Source organism: Pteropus alecto, unplaced genomic scaffold, assembly GCF_000325575.1.
Source record: "Pteropus alecto unplaced genomic scaffold, ASM32557v1 scaffold14, whole genome shotgun sequence".
Classification (NCBI taxonomy): domain Eukaryota; kingdom Metazoa; phylum Chordata; class Mammalia; order Chiroptera; family Pteropodidae; genus Pteropus; species Pteropus alecto.
This window is the reverse complement of record NW_006436810.1, coordinates 7,040,186-7,056,953: the sequence shown is the minus strand read 5'-3', so window position 1 is coordinate 7,056,953 and position 16,768 is coordinate 7,040,186. Positions and strand designations below refer to the sequence as shown.

Genomic DNA, 16,768 nt, shown 5'->3' with positions numbered 1-16,768 from the left:
TCGGTTTATTATCTGTTCCTCCCACTTGGCATCAAACTCCATCCGGCCTGGGACGTTGTATCCCCAGCACCTGGGACAGCGGCTGGAACGTAAGTGCCTGGTAAGTATTTAAGGAAGGGCTGCTTTACCTGCAGGACTGCATATGACGTAAATGACTAAACTGAAACATGGACATCCCAGGAAACTGAGGGAAGAGACATGCCCACTTCACCCTTCTGCACTTTTTGCAAGTTTTCAAAGGAGTGTGCGCTGTTTTCACAACTTAAATATTTTTTTCAAATAATTTAGCCAAACCACAAACCACAAACCACAAAAACAAAGCAGATTACACCTTTTCTCTAAAAAGTTTTCGGCTTTATTAATGGTCTTAATAAATAAGAAACCTTCCTCTTTCAAGGGCCTGTTTGTTTCCCCCAGAAATGTCACCATGTTACGCAGAGAATTCTATTTTTGAGACTCAGACATCGCAAATCCGTCCTGGAGAACCACACGTTGTCCCCCCAGCAGGCCCAGAAGTGGCCTGCCCGATTCCCGAGCTGGTGCAGACCCTCACTCGGTTTAGAACGACTACCACGAGTGGCAGATAGACGGAGCAGATTCGAATCAGAGCCCACAAAAGAAAATAATCTTTACGGATGAATCATTTATTTGGACAAGACACGAACGTCTCTGGATTGCTTCCCTTTATACAGAAAGTAGAACATTTCAAATATATTAGTTTTTCTCTTTTTCAATAGAATTCATTTCAATCTGGTCCCAGGAACTGCTTCTCATTTTAGGATTCACGTTTTAGTAATACATATGCACCCATTACAGCCAAAAGAGCATACTGTAAAGAAAACACAATGGAAAATTACTGTGAGGTCTAGAAATGAATTTGGTTTGTAAATGTGCTCAGATGAAGTCTGTTCACTGCTGTACTGAGGACAGAATCAAAAGGTGACCTCTTCCCCCATGCCTTGTTCTCCAAATTAGCTGTTCAATGCCACATCGTGGTTAAAAACCCAAAAATATATTGATGGAGGAAGGCTCAAACACCCAACACACGCAGCTAATGCATTGCTCATTCCTGAGTAGGTTTCCTATTGTTTTTCAAGTGATTTTAAAAAAATAGATACCATTTTTATTCAAGTGGGGAGATAGGCATTAATGAGTTTATTGTCCTACTTTTTTCATGTTTAAAGATTTCTAGAACAAAAAGCAACAAATACATAGGTGCCATTTTAGAACACACTATGACCATAAAAGGTGAAAGTAGCTATTTTAAATAATTAATTTATGTCAATAATTAGAATAATTGTTAATTTGTAGTTAACTACAAATAGTCTGAAGAAAAAAGAACTAGCAAAACATCTTAAACAAACTGCATCTTTATAGTTGTGCACGTAAAAGCTCCAATATTTTTTTGAAAAAGACAAACACACACATAAATTCCTACCTTGAATTTGGGATAGTCATTCATTATTATGGTGACCATACCAACATATGGCAAAAACCTAAAATATGCGACAAAAAAGCCAGAAATATAAAAATTATTTACAATATGACGATAGCGACCTTTGAAAACACTGTAAATCGGCCTTAGGAAACAAATCTCCCTCGGGAAGGCAAGCCAGTGACGGGCTGTCAGAGCCATGGTCGCTCCTATCTCTAAGGCTTTCTTTTTCACAGTAAAAAGCATCAGCGCTAATAGCCAGGATAGTTTTTTAAGTAGACACGTGACTTCAGTTAGAGGCGCTACTTGTCTTCGCTTGCTGCATTCACCATAACAGAATTAAGATAAATAGTTGAGCCACTTGTAAAAATGGAATGGGCAACTTTCGTCAATCCGGTTTTTTCATTTTTTAGCAGAGAAGTAAGATTCAGATAGCCTATCTAAAAATTGCTATTAGAGAAGGCATCTAAAGTACACGGATATTCAGTCTGTAATGGGCAGAATCATCGTCGTTTTCATTTCACAGTGCTTTTCAGATGTAATGAACGAGTGTTTTGGGCTGTGAGAACAAATGTGAATCCCCTAACTTATACCGAAACACGATTATGATCCCAGAGAGAGAAGGTTCAAAGCACAGGCTAACTGACGATCACGCTGACAAAATTAATGGTCAATATGTAGGCAGTCGGACAACAAGGGAACACACCCTTAGTCCCCTTCGGTCTTATTTAAATTAGTAGCTTCAACCTCCTGCTTATACAAAGCCTATCAGCAGAGTGTCTGAAAACACAGCACTGACCCACTGGCAGTCTCTCTCATCGCCCCGCAGATATTCAAGTGGAAATGCAACAGAGTAAAAATGGTTAAAAGGTGAGCAGAGGCGAAAAGGGGTAGAAAGAGGCCCTGAACCACAATCTGATGAATGAGCTGAATCTCAGCACGTGGTAACCAGTGTTCTCCAGCCTTACACAGCTGGTGGGGTTTAGATAAGATAAAACAGACATTCCTAATAATGGTTAAACACAAAAAGGGTCACCTAGAGGAAGAATTGCCTTTTTTTTTTTTTTTTTTAATAAGAGGATATACTCTCTGCTGTGTCACTCAGAAGCAGGACTCATTGCTGGAATAATCATGCAAAGATAAATATAAGATTTATCACAGAACTGTTTTTTTAACAGTGAAAAATGATGATATTTAGACATCATCTAAATATCTACCAAAAGAGGAATAGTTAAATAAGTCATGATTCTCAGGGGAACAGTCTATAGCCATTTAAAAAGATACAGATGTAGCTTTGACACAGAAACCTATCTCCAACTTCCTGTTGGGTAAAAACAGATTAAATTCTATGTAAAATTATATATTATATGTGCATACACATATCCATACAGGTACAGAGACGGGCTAGACCATTCACCAAAGTGTTAACAGTGTGCTGTCTCTGAGATACTTTCTTGTAATTGTTATTTAAAATCCACAAATGACTAATCTCTAGGTGAGGATTTTTTTCAAAAATAGAATTAAACTCATGATATATATATACTATACTTACATTCGGTTTTAGGTTTCAGGTCTTTAGTTATGAGTTTTATTTAGTCATCACAATATAAACTAGAACTAATTATAACTCTCCAGATGTATAATATTTATAATCAATGGTTCTATTAGCCTGAACATTTAATTTCTTTGTTTCTAAGTATTTTTCTAGTTTCTGACTCTTCTATATAACTTAAAAGTTAATTCTCACCCTCTGGCTCTTCCCACCACGTCCTTCTTTTCGAGCCAGTTCTGGCCTTCTTTGTACAAGCCTCTATCGTCAACTTCATTATTATCTCCTTTAGTCAGAAATTTGATGTCTCCATTATCTCTGGAAAGCAAAATAATGTCCTTTCAAAAATTATTTTCAGCACAGCATCATTAGAAAAATATTAGTTCACTCAACACTTTATAGCCTGATATAGGCATTTAGAAAAGCAGTTAAAAATAACCTGATCCTTCTTGGTCTAAGATGACTGCTTACAGATAACCATTCAACTAAAGCACAAATCTAATGACAATTTTATAGACTTAAATCCTAAACGCTCAAGTTACCCTGACAACCAGAAAGCAGAGCAAAGCACAAGGGCACCAGTACGGCAATGATTAGCTTCCAGCAACTGTTTTCACTCTTTCTTAGTCCTCATGGACCAACTTGTTAACATGGATTATAGTCCTCTTCATTCTAGACATGAGTTTGGTCCCAGATCACACAGATTTGAGAATGAGGTAAATCAAATGCAAGTGTGCTCAGAGCCCTCCTCAAACTTACTTTTCCTTGCCAAATGCAGAGTGTTAATGCATTATTTCCTTCACCACTGAGCAAAGTGGTGTAAAATCCAGTTTGCAAAGAAACAGGAATCACAAATGGCATAAAACCAGTGTTAAAGAGACACATGGGAGTCATTTTAAACATACTAAACTGGTGCTTACATAAGTCTTGACACTAGAACACAATATTGCAGCATTATAGAGGTTTAAAGAGGGTCTTCTTTCAATAAGACAAATGAAAGAATTATAATCTGACAAGAGCTTAAAAGACCACAGAGATCTGAAACTGTGCCAAAGGAGCAAGCTGATTTGCAGCCATGGTTATAAAGGAAATCAAGAGGATAAAAATCCAGGCAGTCTCTCACAATTCATGCGAATTACAGCAAGTCCTCATTATTTCCTCAACTTTGAACAATTTCTCATCTTTAGAAATTATTTTTAAGCCAGGTGAGAGTGCTGTGTCACATCATGACTAAGCATATTTCTTCATCAAGAAGTTAACAAGTAGACACCAAGTAACATTAGTGCAGTACCAGTGTATTAACACAAACTGAAACAGGGCCATTCTGATGTTTAGAGTAAAATGAAGTGAATGTTTTAAGTACCAACATCTTTGGGGAACACCTCAAAAGCAGTGAATGGAATGGGAATCTAAATACCGGAAATGCACTAATAGTTATGGCACATGCACACACACACACGGGATGAGAAATCCTCCATTAATAACACAAATATACATACCTAGATTTAATTCCAGAATTCATGCAGGTAAAGATGCTACACTAAGCTGCATAAAGGTAAATGAATAACCGAGTACATAAAATGTAACATTTTCACTAATCATGTGGCTATATTCTCTCATGTGAACTCAATATATATATGAGCTAGAAGTAACTGTTTCTGGTTCTCAAAAAGTGTCTTAATAAGTCATCAATGGCATTGAAAGGAAAGGAAAGGCCATTTGTGGGGGCGGGGGGGGCGTGTGGAGAACTGATGCAGGATGTGCAATGACTGAGTCATGGATGAGTTGGGGAAAGGAATGTTTATCCATCCAGAGCTAATATTACTGTTGAGAATGCCACTTGGTCCAAAGTGACATAAACAGGTAGCTTTCTGCATCTCAGAAAATAATTCTCATATCAAAATAATTCTCACATCCTCAATTACAATGGGATTTTATTTTCCTTGGGACTCCTTCTAACAATATGCTACAATGCATCCCACTTTACATTGTGCAACTATGCTTCAAGTTCTTTAATGTATGTCAGTTCATTAAATTCTCATCAACCTGTGAGTTATTATGGGTAAAGTATTATCATCTCCATCTTATAGACTGAGTTAAGCAACAGGTCCAAAATCACCCAACTAGTAAATGGCAGAACTAGGAAAACAATTCAGTGCATTTGCCACTTTCTAATTAACCATTAAAACAATCTACCAAAAATTTACAAAATAACACCAAAAAGAAGTAAAGCATCTTTACTTTTCATGAACTTTGATTACTCTGTGAACTATGGGAATGTCTCGTCCTTCGACCTTAAAAACAACGATTTCACCAGCTCTAATAGGGTCTTCCCGGAAATTTGTTAGGAACAGAAGGTCGCCCCTGTGGAAGGCTGGCTCCATACTGCCACTAGAAAGAAACACAAAAGCACATCCAAATTACTCTGCGGTCACAAGGTGAACATTTCAATTCGTAAAGAATATAATAAACATTTGGGTTAGAGTTTCAACTTGTATAGAGTAGATCTATAAGCTTTAAACAAGCCCAGTTTTCATCTGACTGTGCAAGGTGATAATAGTGAGTGTGAAAGGTGACGATGTCTTCTTAGCGTGAGGTCTGAGAGGAGGGGGGCACCGCCGGGCCCCTCTGCAGTTTGTATTAGGTAGAAAAAGAACCAAGAAGAAAGTGGACTCTCCCAATGAGTAGCCTTAAAAAAAAGTCCTACGTCTACAAATACATCACTAATTTCATTCAGACCTGGAGACTCTGAAAGCTGGGTGATACTCAAGGGCAATTCTTCCATTTTATGGTGTGTCCTCAGCACCTAGACACAGATGTACTTTTTCAAGGAATGAAAAACAAATAAATGAAGACACTCAGGAGGATGAAATACCTGACAGCCAAGCTGAGGGTTGGGACAAAATTCAAACCCGTGTCTTTTGACTTCTGCGGCATCATCCTTTCGACCACATTCTATAGAAAGCCCCGTTTTAACCCATGTTGACTGTTTCTGATGTGGAGGTCGATAAATAATCCTACTTGATACCAGTTTAAACCCACACCAAAAATCCTTGGATTCAAAATCAATTGTAATCTAATGGAAGCTGAAATTATCAAAATAGAATTCATTTTCCATATGCTCATGTTTTGTTTAATGCATGAGAAAATAAATAAGACCTAGAAATATGGTTAAATAGGGGCTATGCAGCCAATGATGAGTGAATTTGTTGAGGGCAGGAAGGGAGAAAATGAACCAGACTAGTAGAGAAACGGGGAGCTTTAAAGCAAAATGTGGGTTCACAGTGGGGGTACCTCTAGAAGTTGGCCCCCTGTCCCTCCCGGCCCTGGCATGCCTTAAACCTGTAAGCGCATGCAGAACGCAGCAAGGTGACATGCGGCAGAGACTGGCCTGTCACTAAGTACCTGCCGATGTGTTTATTTGTAAGTGAAACTAGTGACACTAAATACAGTAATAGATCTAGCATTCAAAAATAGGAAATCTGAATAAAAAAGGTAGAAAGGGCAAAAAACAGAAATGACCACAAGGGTAAGAAAAAGAAAACATCTGAGTAAAAACAAACTGGGTGTTTTTTTTGTCCCTCGACATGTAAGTTTATTCTGTTTCCCTCTGAAAATAAAACAATCATTTGAGGGCTCTGTTGTCTTTTAAAGAATAACGGCTAAAACGCTTAAGGTAATTCCTTCATCTATTGCTTCACCTTTATTCTTTCAACGAAATTCGTGAAGACGCACAATGGGAAGATGTTTCTAGAAAGCCATCGCAGTCTGTGATAACCATTAAGAACTGCGGCTAGAAAAACCTCCTGGACAAGTCACAGAAGCAGGAAGAGTGCGCGGCAGTCGGGCATCGGGTCTATATCGTGTCCCGCAGGAGAGAAGTTCCTTGCAATGTCTGCACTTGCTTTCCTCATGGGCCCGGGATTCCAAGGTCAGGGATCCCCGAGGTCACTCACACATCTCTCGTGATGCCAACAGTTCACAATGACAAACCGAACTGCTTTAGAATTGTAAAAGATGCTTTAAAAAATATCCCTACATACTGCAATTGCACAGCTTCTGTGTACAAGTGTGTCTGTGTGATTTAAGGAGAGTCGTTGTGGCTCCGCCAAATGACTGTAACGTGCAAGTGACTTGGCCTCGCTGGGTCACAGGTTCCCTATCTGTTAAGTGAGAGGGCCCATCTCAATTTCAGGTTTTTAAGTTCTTTTTGTTTTTTAAGCCTTAAAATCTGTCCTTACGATGAAATCTTACCAAGAGTAAAACATGATACATCGGAGTGGAGGGTCATGACCGAAGCAAGGCTAAGATGTCTAGAATCCGTAAGCCTGGTCTCCTTCTCCCCCCTAACCTAGCACCCGACCCCAGGGCGCCCCTGGAGCACAGTGTGAACGCCGGCCAAGCAGAGCCCCGCCCTGTCCCCCCCACAATGCTCTCCTCAGGCTCCACACTTTATGGAAATGCCGTATGCCTAGAAGTGGCCCTTGGCCAGCCACACAAGGGTGGCCTGGCAAAGCAGGGCCATGGCTGAGGCCATGACATGGCGGCAGGGCCCAGGGGAGGGAAGGGCACTGGCTTGGGAGCCCAGGACCCTCCATGCGGGCCTTGGCTGCTGCACCGGCCAGCTGTGACCCTGCCCGGGTCACTGCTACAGCCCACTGTGCCACTTGTAAAACAGAGGGGCTCCACTGCCACCCCAGCAAGACTCAATGATCTAAGACCCTGTGGGCAGAAAGCATCCTGAAACACTTAACAGGCTCCAAACACGGTGATTTCTTTTCAAATTGATGGTTAAGTTTTTCCTTTTGGATGACTTTACGGCTACGTGAAGTTAACTAAAACACCAACTTTTCTAAAATAAAAGCTGTGTGCTTTACAAGAGCAATAGTGTGGAGAAGGGAACAGCCACCTGCAGCAGGACTGCAGAAAACGCTGGAAGAAACACTAGACACCGTGCCAGTCACCGGGGATATGCAGCCCCTGCCTGTGTGGTGCAAGGAAAAGCAAGTAAGTTTAAATTATCTCTGCTTAAAAGTCAATTTGTATGCAAATAATGCATTAATACCATATTATTAAATTGCCTTTTTACGTGGATTCGAATATGAAAATACAAAAGCAAATATATTGCACTGGAGCATTAGCATCAACATGATAAAAGCTCTAAAATGTCTGTCAGAAAAGATAAGGTTTTCAACAAAAGCCAGAGAAAGTAAATATTCTCAAAATGGATATAAATAAAGAAGACTCTTAATCGTTTAGCCAATGAAAACACTGAGTCTTGCCTGTCACCTGCTTTCACTCGAGGCAACGCTGCTCCTTGTCCCTGGGCAGCAGTGTGACAGCCTGCGGGACCTACCTCAGCACCACGACGATCGGGCTTTCGCTGCCAGTGAGGACGATCAAGCCTTTCCAGATCATGAGCGCAGAAGACACAATCATGGCGAAGTTCAAAACCTGGTAATAGAGCTGGAACGAAAAAGGCCAAAGCAACAGTGAAAACCAGCGGCAGGACAGGCGTTAACCCTGAGCTGGAGGTGTGCTGGTTAAAAAGACACACCGTGATGATGTGAACTAACTCTCATGCTACAGAGCTAGGTGGTAAGTCAACTTCTGTCCAGGGAATGAGCCCTCCCTACAGGTCTCTCCTTCAGGGAGAGGAAAGGGAGCGGAAACCCAGAGCATTCATTCCGTGGGACCTACCTCGGTAGAGCCTCGCTCAGACCGCCTACCTCCCCGGGACTCCCAGCACCTCAACCCCGAGGGCTCCGGCGACGCAGGAGGCACCGCCAGGGCCTCAGCTCTGCTGCGGAGCACACAGGTCCGACCCGAGCGCCTGGCACACGCGGTCTGGGTCACCTAAGACCCGCTCCTCAGCCCCTCAGCCAAAGCAGCCCCAGATGAGGCTTCAAAGTCCTCAGTACTTAGCAATGAGGCCATTCTGCATCTAAAAGTCAACAAAAACTTTAAACTCCTGGATATTTAGGTTTTCCATAAATGGAAGGCCACATGAGTCAATATCTAATTCTAACCTGACCTCGCCCCACGTTAAACCACTGTGTTAAGATCCACAGGGCTGGTCCTCATCCCTCCCTCCATCACGTGCTGAAGCACAGGCTCCTCCTTGCTGACAGCTGCCTGCCACACCAGCCAGCCCCCAAGGATTGAGGACAAAAGCACCACCAGCCCACGTCACAACACCCTGCCCGGCTGTAGCTGAACCATTGGCCCAAATGTCTACTGTGCCTAGTACTATGAGAAACATAAGCCCCTCGGGGCATCTGCCCTTACTGTCCTCAGACCACTCCCTACTCCGGTACCTGACTCAGGCTCCTCTTCGCAACCCCCCTGGTGGCCCTGGGTGATCTGAAGAGCTGTGTGCATGGCCCGCCTAACACTCTGGCGTCTCAATTCCCCCTCATCTCCAGTGACCTCTTCCCTTCAACGGAACCATCTACTCTCTGCAGCATACCTGGAACTGAACCGGCTCTGCTCGATCTTCACGTCTCTAACCCAATCACCCCCTCGACCCAACCGCACTGCCTGTCCTGTGGCATACGTGCTCACCTACGCAGTGGGGCTCCTGTTCCTCCGGACCTCAACCCTTCCCTTGTCTCTCTCCATCATCAGCACGTGGTCCCTCCCGGCACAGTATCCACATCCTCCACTAGGCCTGGCGGTCCTTATTCAGGGACCTTCCAGGAGTAAGAATTTACCCCTGCAGGGAAGAAACTTCCAGACCCCAACTTGGGAGAGGAAGACTGCTGAGGGATGTGGGGAGGACAGCTAGGGGCCTGTTTCTCGGCTTTTTCAGTCGAGTTTATTTTAGCCCCAGTACCCTTTACCCCCAGATCCAGAGACATGGGTACTGCCAGTACTTGAGTCTCTGAGGACTCAGCAGCATAAATGGGGAAGGCTTAGGATTCCGGCTTTCTCTGGCTGTCAGTTACCACGCTTTCATCTGTTTTCTAGCTTCTACTCTTTTATTGATCTTGTTTCCTTTCCTGATTGCCTATCTTGGAGCAAAAAAAAGAGAGAGAGAGAGAGATAAAAGCTTAAAACTATTAATTGCCCAGAGAAGAAATAAAAGCAGTGAATAAATATTTAAAGTGTTCAAACCAAATCCTGCCTCTACTCTCCTGGCCCCCACTTTTTTTGGCCTAGAATATTTAAAGGATTTTTTTTTTTTTTTTTTTTTTTTGATGCTGATACAAAGTGCTTGGCAAGGGTGCATTGTGGTGGGAATGCAAGTTGACATAACCATTCAGAAAACAATTTTGTATCAAGAGGTTACTCTTCGTCTAGTAATCCTACTTCTGGGAATTCAGCCTAAAATAAAGGCAGATAGGGAATTATGCCCCAAAGATATTTATCACAGTCTTATTTCTAATAACAGGGGAAAGCAAATAAATGAGCAACAATAGAGAAATGATTGTGTAAATAATGGCAAATTACTGCACTATTTAAAACGATGCTTAAAGACTTTTAATGACATGACAAAACGCTTAAGATATGTTGAGTATGGATTAATTCCAAAATCTGGGGAAAAAGTGTTTAAGAGAAGTACAATTTGACAGAATATTATGTGGCCATTAAAGCAGTCATTTTGAAGTGTGACACAACATGAAACCATATTCTGATATGATACTAAGGTAGGAAAAGCAGAACTCAAAACTGTCTCCTGCTAATATTATACCTATGTGAAATTATGTAATTCAAGGTAATTTGGAAGGATATGACTGAAAGTGGGGATATAAAAAGTGAATTAAAATAACTGTGATGATATTTTGACATAATGAAGGAAAACAAGAAAATAAGCGTTGATTCAAAATTAAAGTTACATACCATTTTTAAAAAACTCTTTGGCTATGATGTCAAAAGCAAATTATGAAACTATTATTAAATCCCCAGGAGAGCAAAAAAGGAAACTGGAGGACAAAGCAAATATAAAGCGTTGGGCTATAATACATTAAAATATGCTTCTAAACTAAAATTGGTTTAGTCACATCAATCTAAAGCAGAAGTTGTTCACCTGCTCTGCCTGACTTAAAGGATTTGATAAACGTCGTTTCATTATGAATTACAGACCTGTTTAGGAAAGTCCCAAGCCACGATTTTAAACAGAGACTGTCATTTATAGAGAGGTTTTCAAACTATCAGGCTCCACTCTGATAAAAGTACATGATAAAATCCTGCCATTTATCTAATAAAGACTGAGAACTGAGAATTTATTTTCCAGTATGATTTTTTATGCTTGAAAAATTCATCGAAGGGAAGTAAAATCAATTCCTCAAAAAAAGGGAAGTAAAATCAATCCCTCAAAAAAACGTCCTTTGAGCAAGATATCTATTTGCTAAAGAAATGGCCAATGATACAAAAACCTAACAATCGGGCTGACCGCAAAACCGTAGATCACACTTCCAACGCCCTACTTTTACGGGGCCTATCAATCTGCGTCTAAGATTGAAATCCTGAAATCTAGAAACATTCTGATTGAACTACTGACAAGCTGCCTGGGATCTAAAAATTAGACCATTACGTTTCATGGGTGCCTTTTGTTGTTGTTATTCTTTGCCCACTAACTTGGTATGCGTGGCACTTAATAACCCAGCAGAGTTTAGAAGCAAGCCCACCCTCAGTCTCTGTCAACCAAAGATGAAATGAATAGCTAATGTCTGAAGGTTTTAAAGAAACATTTGAGACCAGATGTTCTGGCTGAGCGCAGCCGAAATGCCAGTAGCTGTATTTCTTCCTCTCTTCCTCACTGAGAAAACAAAGAGCCCTTGTGTTTGCATGTGACTCTTGCCTTAATAGTAAGCAGGGGCAGCAGAGAAAGGAGGACCCATTTCCAGGATTGGTGGAGCATGCACGCCTGACAAGGTGTCACAGGATGCTATTTTGGAGGGAAAAAGAAAAAGAAACAAGCAAAAGGATAAAGCTTTTTTTAAGTACCAGGAGGCAGCAGCTTTGAGCTTCTGAATTTTAATTAGAAGACCAACAAAACATAGGCAATGCAACAGCTATTGATAGGCCTTTTCACTAGGAGTGGGAATATATAGATCTTTCAAAAGGCAAAATGGTTTAGGGATTGTTACATTCATCAGAAGGCCTTCTCCAACAGTCTGTGATTTTAACCATCAGTAAATCAGTCCCATAAGTCTAGATGTTTAAATAAAGCTCTATTTCCTGGAGAATTTATTTGGGGACAGTTTCAAAGCTCAGGGCATTCGCTGTTGGTTTTTTAAGCTAATAATAATCACCGTCACAACTCCTCTTAATCACAGACACTTCCAGGAGCTCATTGGCTATGAGCACCTGGAAACAACCGGATTCTAAACACAGTTCATGAAATTCAAGTCACCAGACTTTACCACATTACTGCACTAGTCTGAAATTCTACTTGGGAGGAAAAAAAAACCTGCCATATGCCCAAAGGAGTAACTTGTGCCCTGCCATGGGCAGCACCCCACTCTTTAAAATAGTTGGACAAATGAAACAGGATGATGTCAAATCATAAGAATTGATGTCATTTTCAAGGACAATCAAAACTTCCCACTAGAAACAGAATAATCCATGCCTATATGGTTATTTAATCTACGATAAGTGTGTAAAGAATAAAAAATGGGGTAAAGACAGTCTATTCAATAAATAGTGTTGGGAAAACTGGACAGATACATACAAAAAAACTGGATGAGCTTACCCTAAATATAAGAATCAACTCAAAATGGGTTAGAGACTTAAATGTAAGATCCGAAACCATAAAACTCCTAGAAGAAAACAGGCAGTAAACTCTGTGCCATTGTTCTTAGTAACATTTTTTCTCTTGTATCTCCTTGGGTGAGAGAAACAAAAGAAAAAAGAGACAAATGGGACTATAAAAAGCTAAAAAGTTTTTGCACAGCAAAGGAAACCACAGCAAAGGAAACCATCCATAAAACAAAAAGTTAACCTACTGAACGGAAGAAGCTAGTCTCTAATCTTATATCTGATAAAGAGTTAATATCCAAAATTTATAAAGAACTCATACAACTCAACACCAAAAAAACCAAACAATCTAATTAAAAAATGGGCAGAGGACCTGAATAGACGTTTCTCCAAAGAGGACATACAGATGGCCAACAGACATATGAAAAGATGCTCAACATCACTAATCACCAGAGAAATGCAAATTAAAACCACAGTGAGATATCACCTCACAACTGTCAGAATGGCTATCATCAAAAAGTCAAAAAACAAGTGTTGGAGAGGATGTAGAGAAAAGGGACCCCCTGTGCACTGTTGGTGGGACTGCAAACTGGTGCAGCCACTATGGCAAACAAAATAAAGGTTCCTCAAAAAATTAAAATTAGGACAATCTTATGACCCAGCAATTCCACTTCGGGGTATTTATCTGAAGAAATTCAAAATGCTAATTAGAAAAGATATGTGCAACCCTATGTTCGCTGCAGTGCTATTTACAATAGCCAACATATGGAAGCAACCTAAGTGTCCATCAAGAGATGACTAGATAAAGAAGATGTGGTACATATATACAATGGAACACTACTCAGCCATAAAAAAAGAATGAAATCTTACCATTTGCGACAACATGGAAGGACCTAGAGGGTATTATGCTATGTGAAATAAGTCAGACAGAGAAAGACAAATACCATATGGTCTCACTTATAAGTGGAATCTGAACAAACAATAAAATAACCAAATAAAAATAACAGAAACAGACACATAGATACAGAGAACAAATTGATGGTTGCCAGATGGGAGAGGAGTTAGGGGGTTGAGTGAAAATGGTGAAATGATTAAAAAGTGTAAATTGGTAGTTACAAAACAGTCACGGGGATGTAAAGTGCAGCATTGGGAATATAGTCAATAATATTGTATAACTATGTACAGTGCCAGGCGGGTACTAGACTTAACTGGAAGGTCACTTCATAAATTATATAAATGTATAACCACCATGAGGTACACCTGAAACTAATGTAAAATGATATTAAATGTCAACTATAATTGAAAAAAAAAGACACTTCCCACTACGAAGGTTCCATTTTTCTTAGCATACTTTATTATTAGTATCGATAGAAGTATTAGGCTCCATTAGTATCCATCACGGTATATGTGCCCTACACGTCCCCTAAATTCTCTATCTAGAAGCTTAAGCATTTTTCCTGGAAAGGGCTTCATTTCTAGTCCCTACTCTCTCTCTTGCCTCATACTGAAGAAAAAGACCCAAAGACAGTAATGCCAGCCAATAGCTGGCTAAGGAGAGAGCAAGAAAGAAGTTTTCCCCCTAGGTCACAGAAGAGTGACAAATCAACCCCAGCTGCCCAAAGACCCCAAGCTAAATGCCCCCTATATTTAAGGTGCAACCATATGACAGAATCTGAGAAAGAAGTTAGAGATACCTCAAACTAACATAATATTTTAAGTCAACTATACTTCAATAAAACAAACAAAAAATAAGTTAGAGAAGACTTCTGGAATCCCTTCTGGAACACGGATTCAGACCACAATGATTGAGCTCTACCACTGAGCTCTCTAGGCACAAGGAACTTTCTTTACTCCCATGCATGGTCGGGAAAACACTTCCCAGATTGGGAAGAAACTGCCCTGGGAGGCACTACTGTACAGTTCCCCTTGTCGGAAAGTTCTTTACTTTCACCTGCCTTTCTGTCCCTTCCATCGGCGGGCAGCCTTTCTCTGGGCGTCGGGCCTCAGGAGCCCCACAGAGAAATCTGTTCCCTCTTCCCCCGGGTGGCCCTTGGAACACGTGCAGACAGAAGTCACTCAAGGCCGAGTCATCTCTCCTCGCTTTGTCAAGCGCATTTGAGGTGCATTGGACCAGATTTCTATTTTTTCCCCTTCCTGGCCAACCTCCCCTAATTGGGCTCTTGTCAGTGCAAGAAAGCATACACACGTGCCCACGCGTGGGTCTGTGTGGATTTGAACCCCGGGACTCTGAGAGCCCGTCGGGAGTGTCGCGGGGCGCTGTCCTTGCCGCAGCCCTACTGGGATGCCTTGATTCCCCGCAGTCGCAGCCAGCCCCGGCCCCCGGGCGCGTCCCCTACCGGGCCTCCGATACCTGGCGCTTGTTCATCTTCCTCAGGTCCCTGAAGATGTCCAAGCCGGACGCGGGGAGATGCGTCCCCACGGCGCCCGCGCGCACCATGGTGGGGGCTCGGGGCCAAGGGGGCCCGCGGAGTCTGGGTGTCACAGAAAGCTGCTGGGCACCGGCCGGGCCCCCGCCCACCGGCCCCGCATCCTTGCAAGCCACCTGACTGGTGACTCGCTCAGGCGTCTGGGAATGGTAGTCTTGGCCACCGGCGTACCTGGAAAGAACCCAGAGGAAGAAGACTACCACTCCCAGAATGCCGCGGGGCGAGAGCCTCGTCCAGTGAGGACCCAGGTCTCCTCGGGAGCGCAGCGACGGGGCTCAGGAGCCTTGTCCGACCCTTCCAAGGGAACTCGAGCGAGTGGGTGACCCTGCATATCGCAGGGGTAACTTGTGGAAGTGACTATTCCAGAGGAATGGAATTCCCCAAGACTCTGGTCAGGCGCCAGGAAGACACCTAAAGCTCCCTCGCATTCGCGGAGCCGTGTACCTTGGCCATTGGATGACTGCACGAGGGAGGCGGGGCTTCTACACCGACGGCGGGCTGTGCCGAGTGGGGGGGCGGGGCGGAGAGGAGGCGGGGTGTTTGAAGCCGCCGGGTTCCGTGATCTGCAAGGGTAGTAGGAGCTGAGCGTAAGAGAGCGAGAGGATACAAGGATATATCTTCTTGATCTATAGCTGTGTCGCAACGGATATTAATTGCATGACTAAATAACGAAATTAGTTAATACACGAGGAAACAAGCTCACAAATGTTCAATGACACGGCCACTGTTAAGTGACAGAATCTGGAATAGAACACAAATTTTAAAATTTGTAAATTTTGGATTACTACAGTCCTGATCCTAGATTATCTTTAGTTCGTTCACTCACTCATTTACATATTATTTATTTCATTCATTTATTCACAAATCTTTTGGAGCACCTGTCCCTGTTCTAGGCACTTGAGAAACGTCAGTGAACAAGAGAGCAAAGATCATTGCCCTCATAAAGCTTGCATTCTAGCAGAAGACATAGTAAATAAGAAAATATACAGTGCTTAGAGGGTGGTGGTGCTATGGAATTTTTTTTAAAGGCAAATAAGAGAGAAGAAGCTCTGAGGGAAGGGAGCAGGTCACAATTTAAAAATATCCCAGAAGCTGACTTACCATAATGCTTCACTTGCAAAGACCCCTTCCTAAGCCTTGAAAAAATGTGGTCATACAGTTTTGCAAAAATTTCGGAGGAAGGTATTTAAGATGCTATTGGTTGAGTCCTGTTTTCTCTGCATTCCAACTTCCCCTGCATCCTACTCCCCTCATGTTGGAGGGACAAGGAGCATTTTGAGGATACGGCTGAGGAGAATTGGATTTGGAGATACGTTTGGTTTGGGTTTAGTGGATATACCTATGTGGTTCATGGTCATTTCTTGCCATCCTGGTGTGAATAGCTTCTAGGAATCCTGCCACCCACGGTGCCAATTCACCTGACATCACCACAGGAAGTTGCTGTATGGGTGGTATCCTGATATGAGGGTGTCCTACAACACCTAGCCTTGGAAGCATATGGATAATAAAGGAGAAACAAGATTTCAAATATATAGAGCTAGAAGCTAGTCTGTGTAAAATTCTTCTAAACATCAGCTGTATAAAATTGTAAGTGGAAGATACAGTTCTCAACAGTCTATCAGAATGATACAGTGA

At 42.0% G+C, this 16,768-nt stretch overlaps 1 protein-coding gene across 2 annotated transcripts; it reads right to left on the bottom strand.

The window, feature by feature from the left end:
* Positions 1-623: 623 nt before the first annotated feature.
* Positions 624-15,255, bottom strand: SEC11C (SEC11 homolog C, signal peptidase complex subunit). 2 transcript variants are annotated; one of them, XM_006913706.2, is made up of 6 exons: positions 15,058-15,255; positions 8,341-8,450; positions 5,226-5,375; positions 3,183-3,302; positions 1,439-1,496; positions 624-829 (listed from the first exon to the last, which is right to left on the bottom strand). In XM_006913706.2, the coding sequence occupies exons 1-6, from the start codon at positions 15,142-15,144 to the stop codon at positions 776-778; spliced, it is 579 nt and encodes a 192-aa protein (XP_006913768.1). In that variant the 5' UTR covers positions 15,145-15,255; the 3' UTR covers positions 624-775. The 2 variants fall into 2 exon arrangements, with proteins under 2 accessions (XP_006913768.1, XP_024903908.1); XM_025048140.1 differs by having other exon boundaries at positions 15,044-15,187.
* Positions 15,256-16,768: the final 1,513 nt, after the last annotated feature.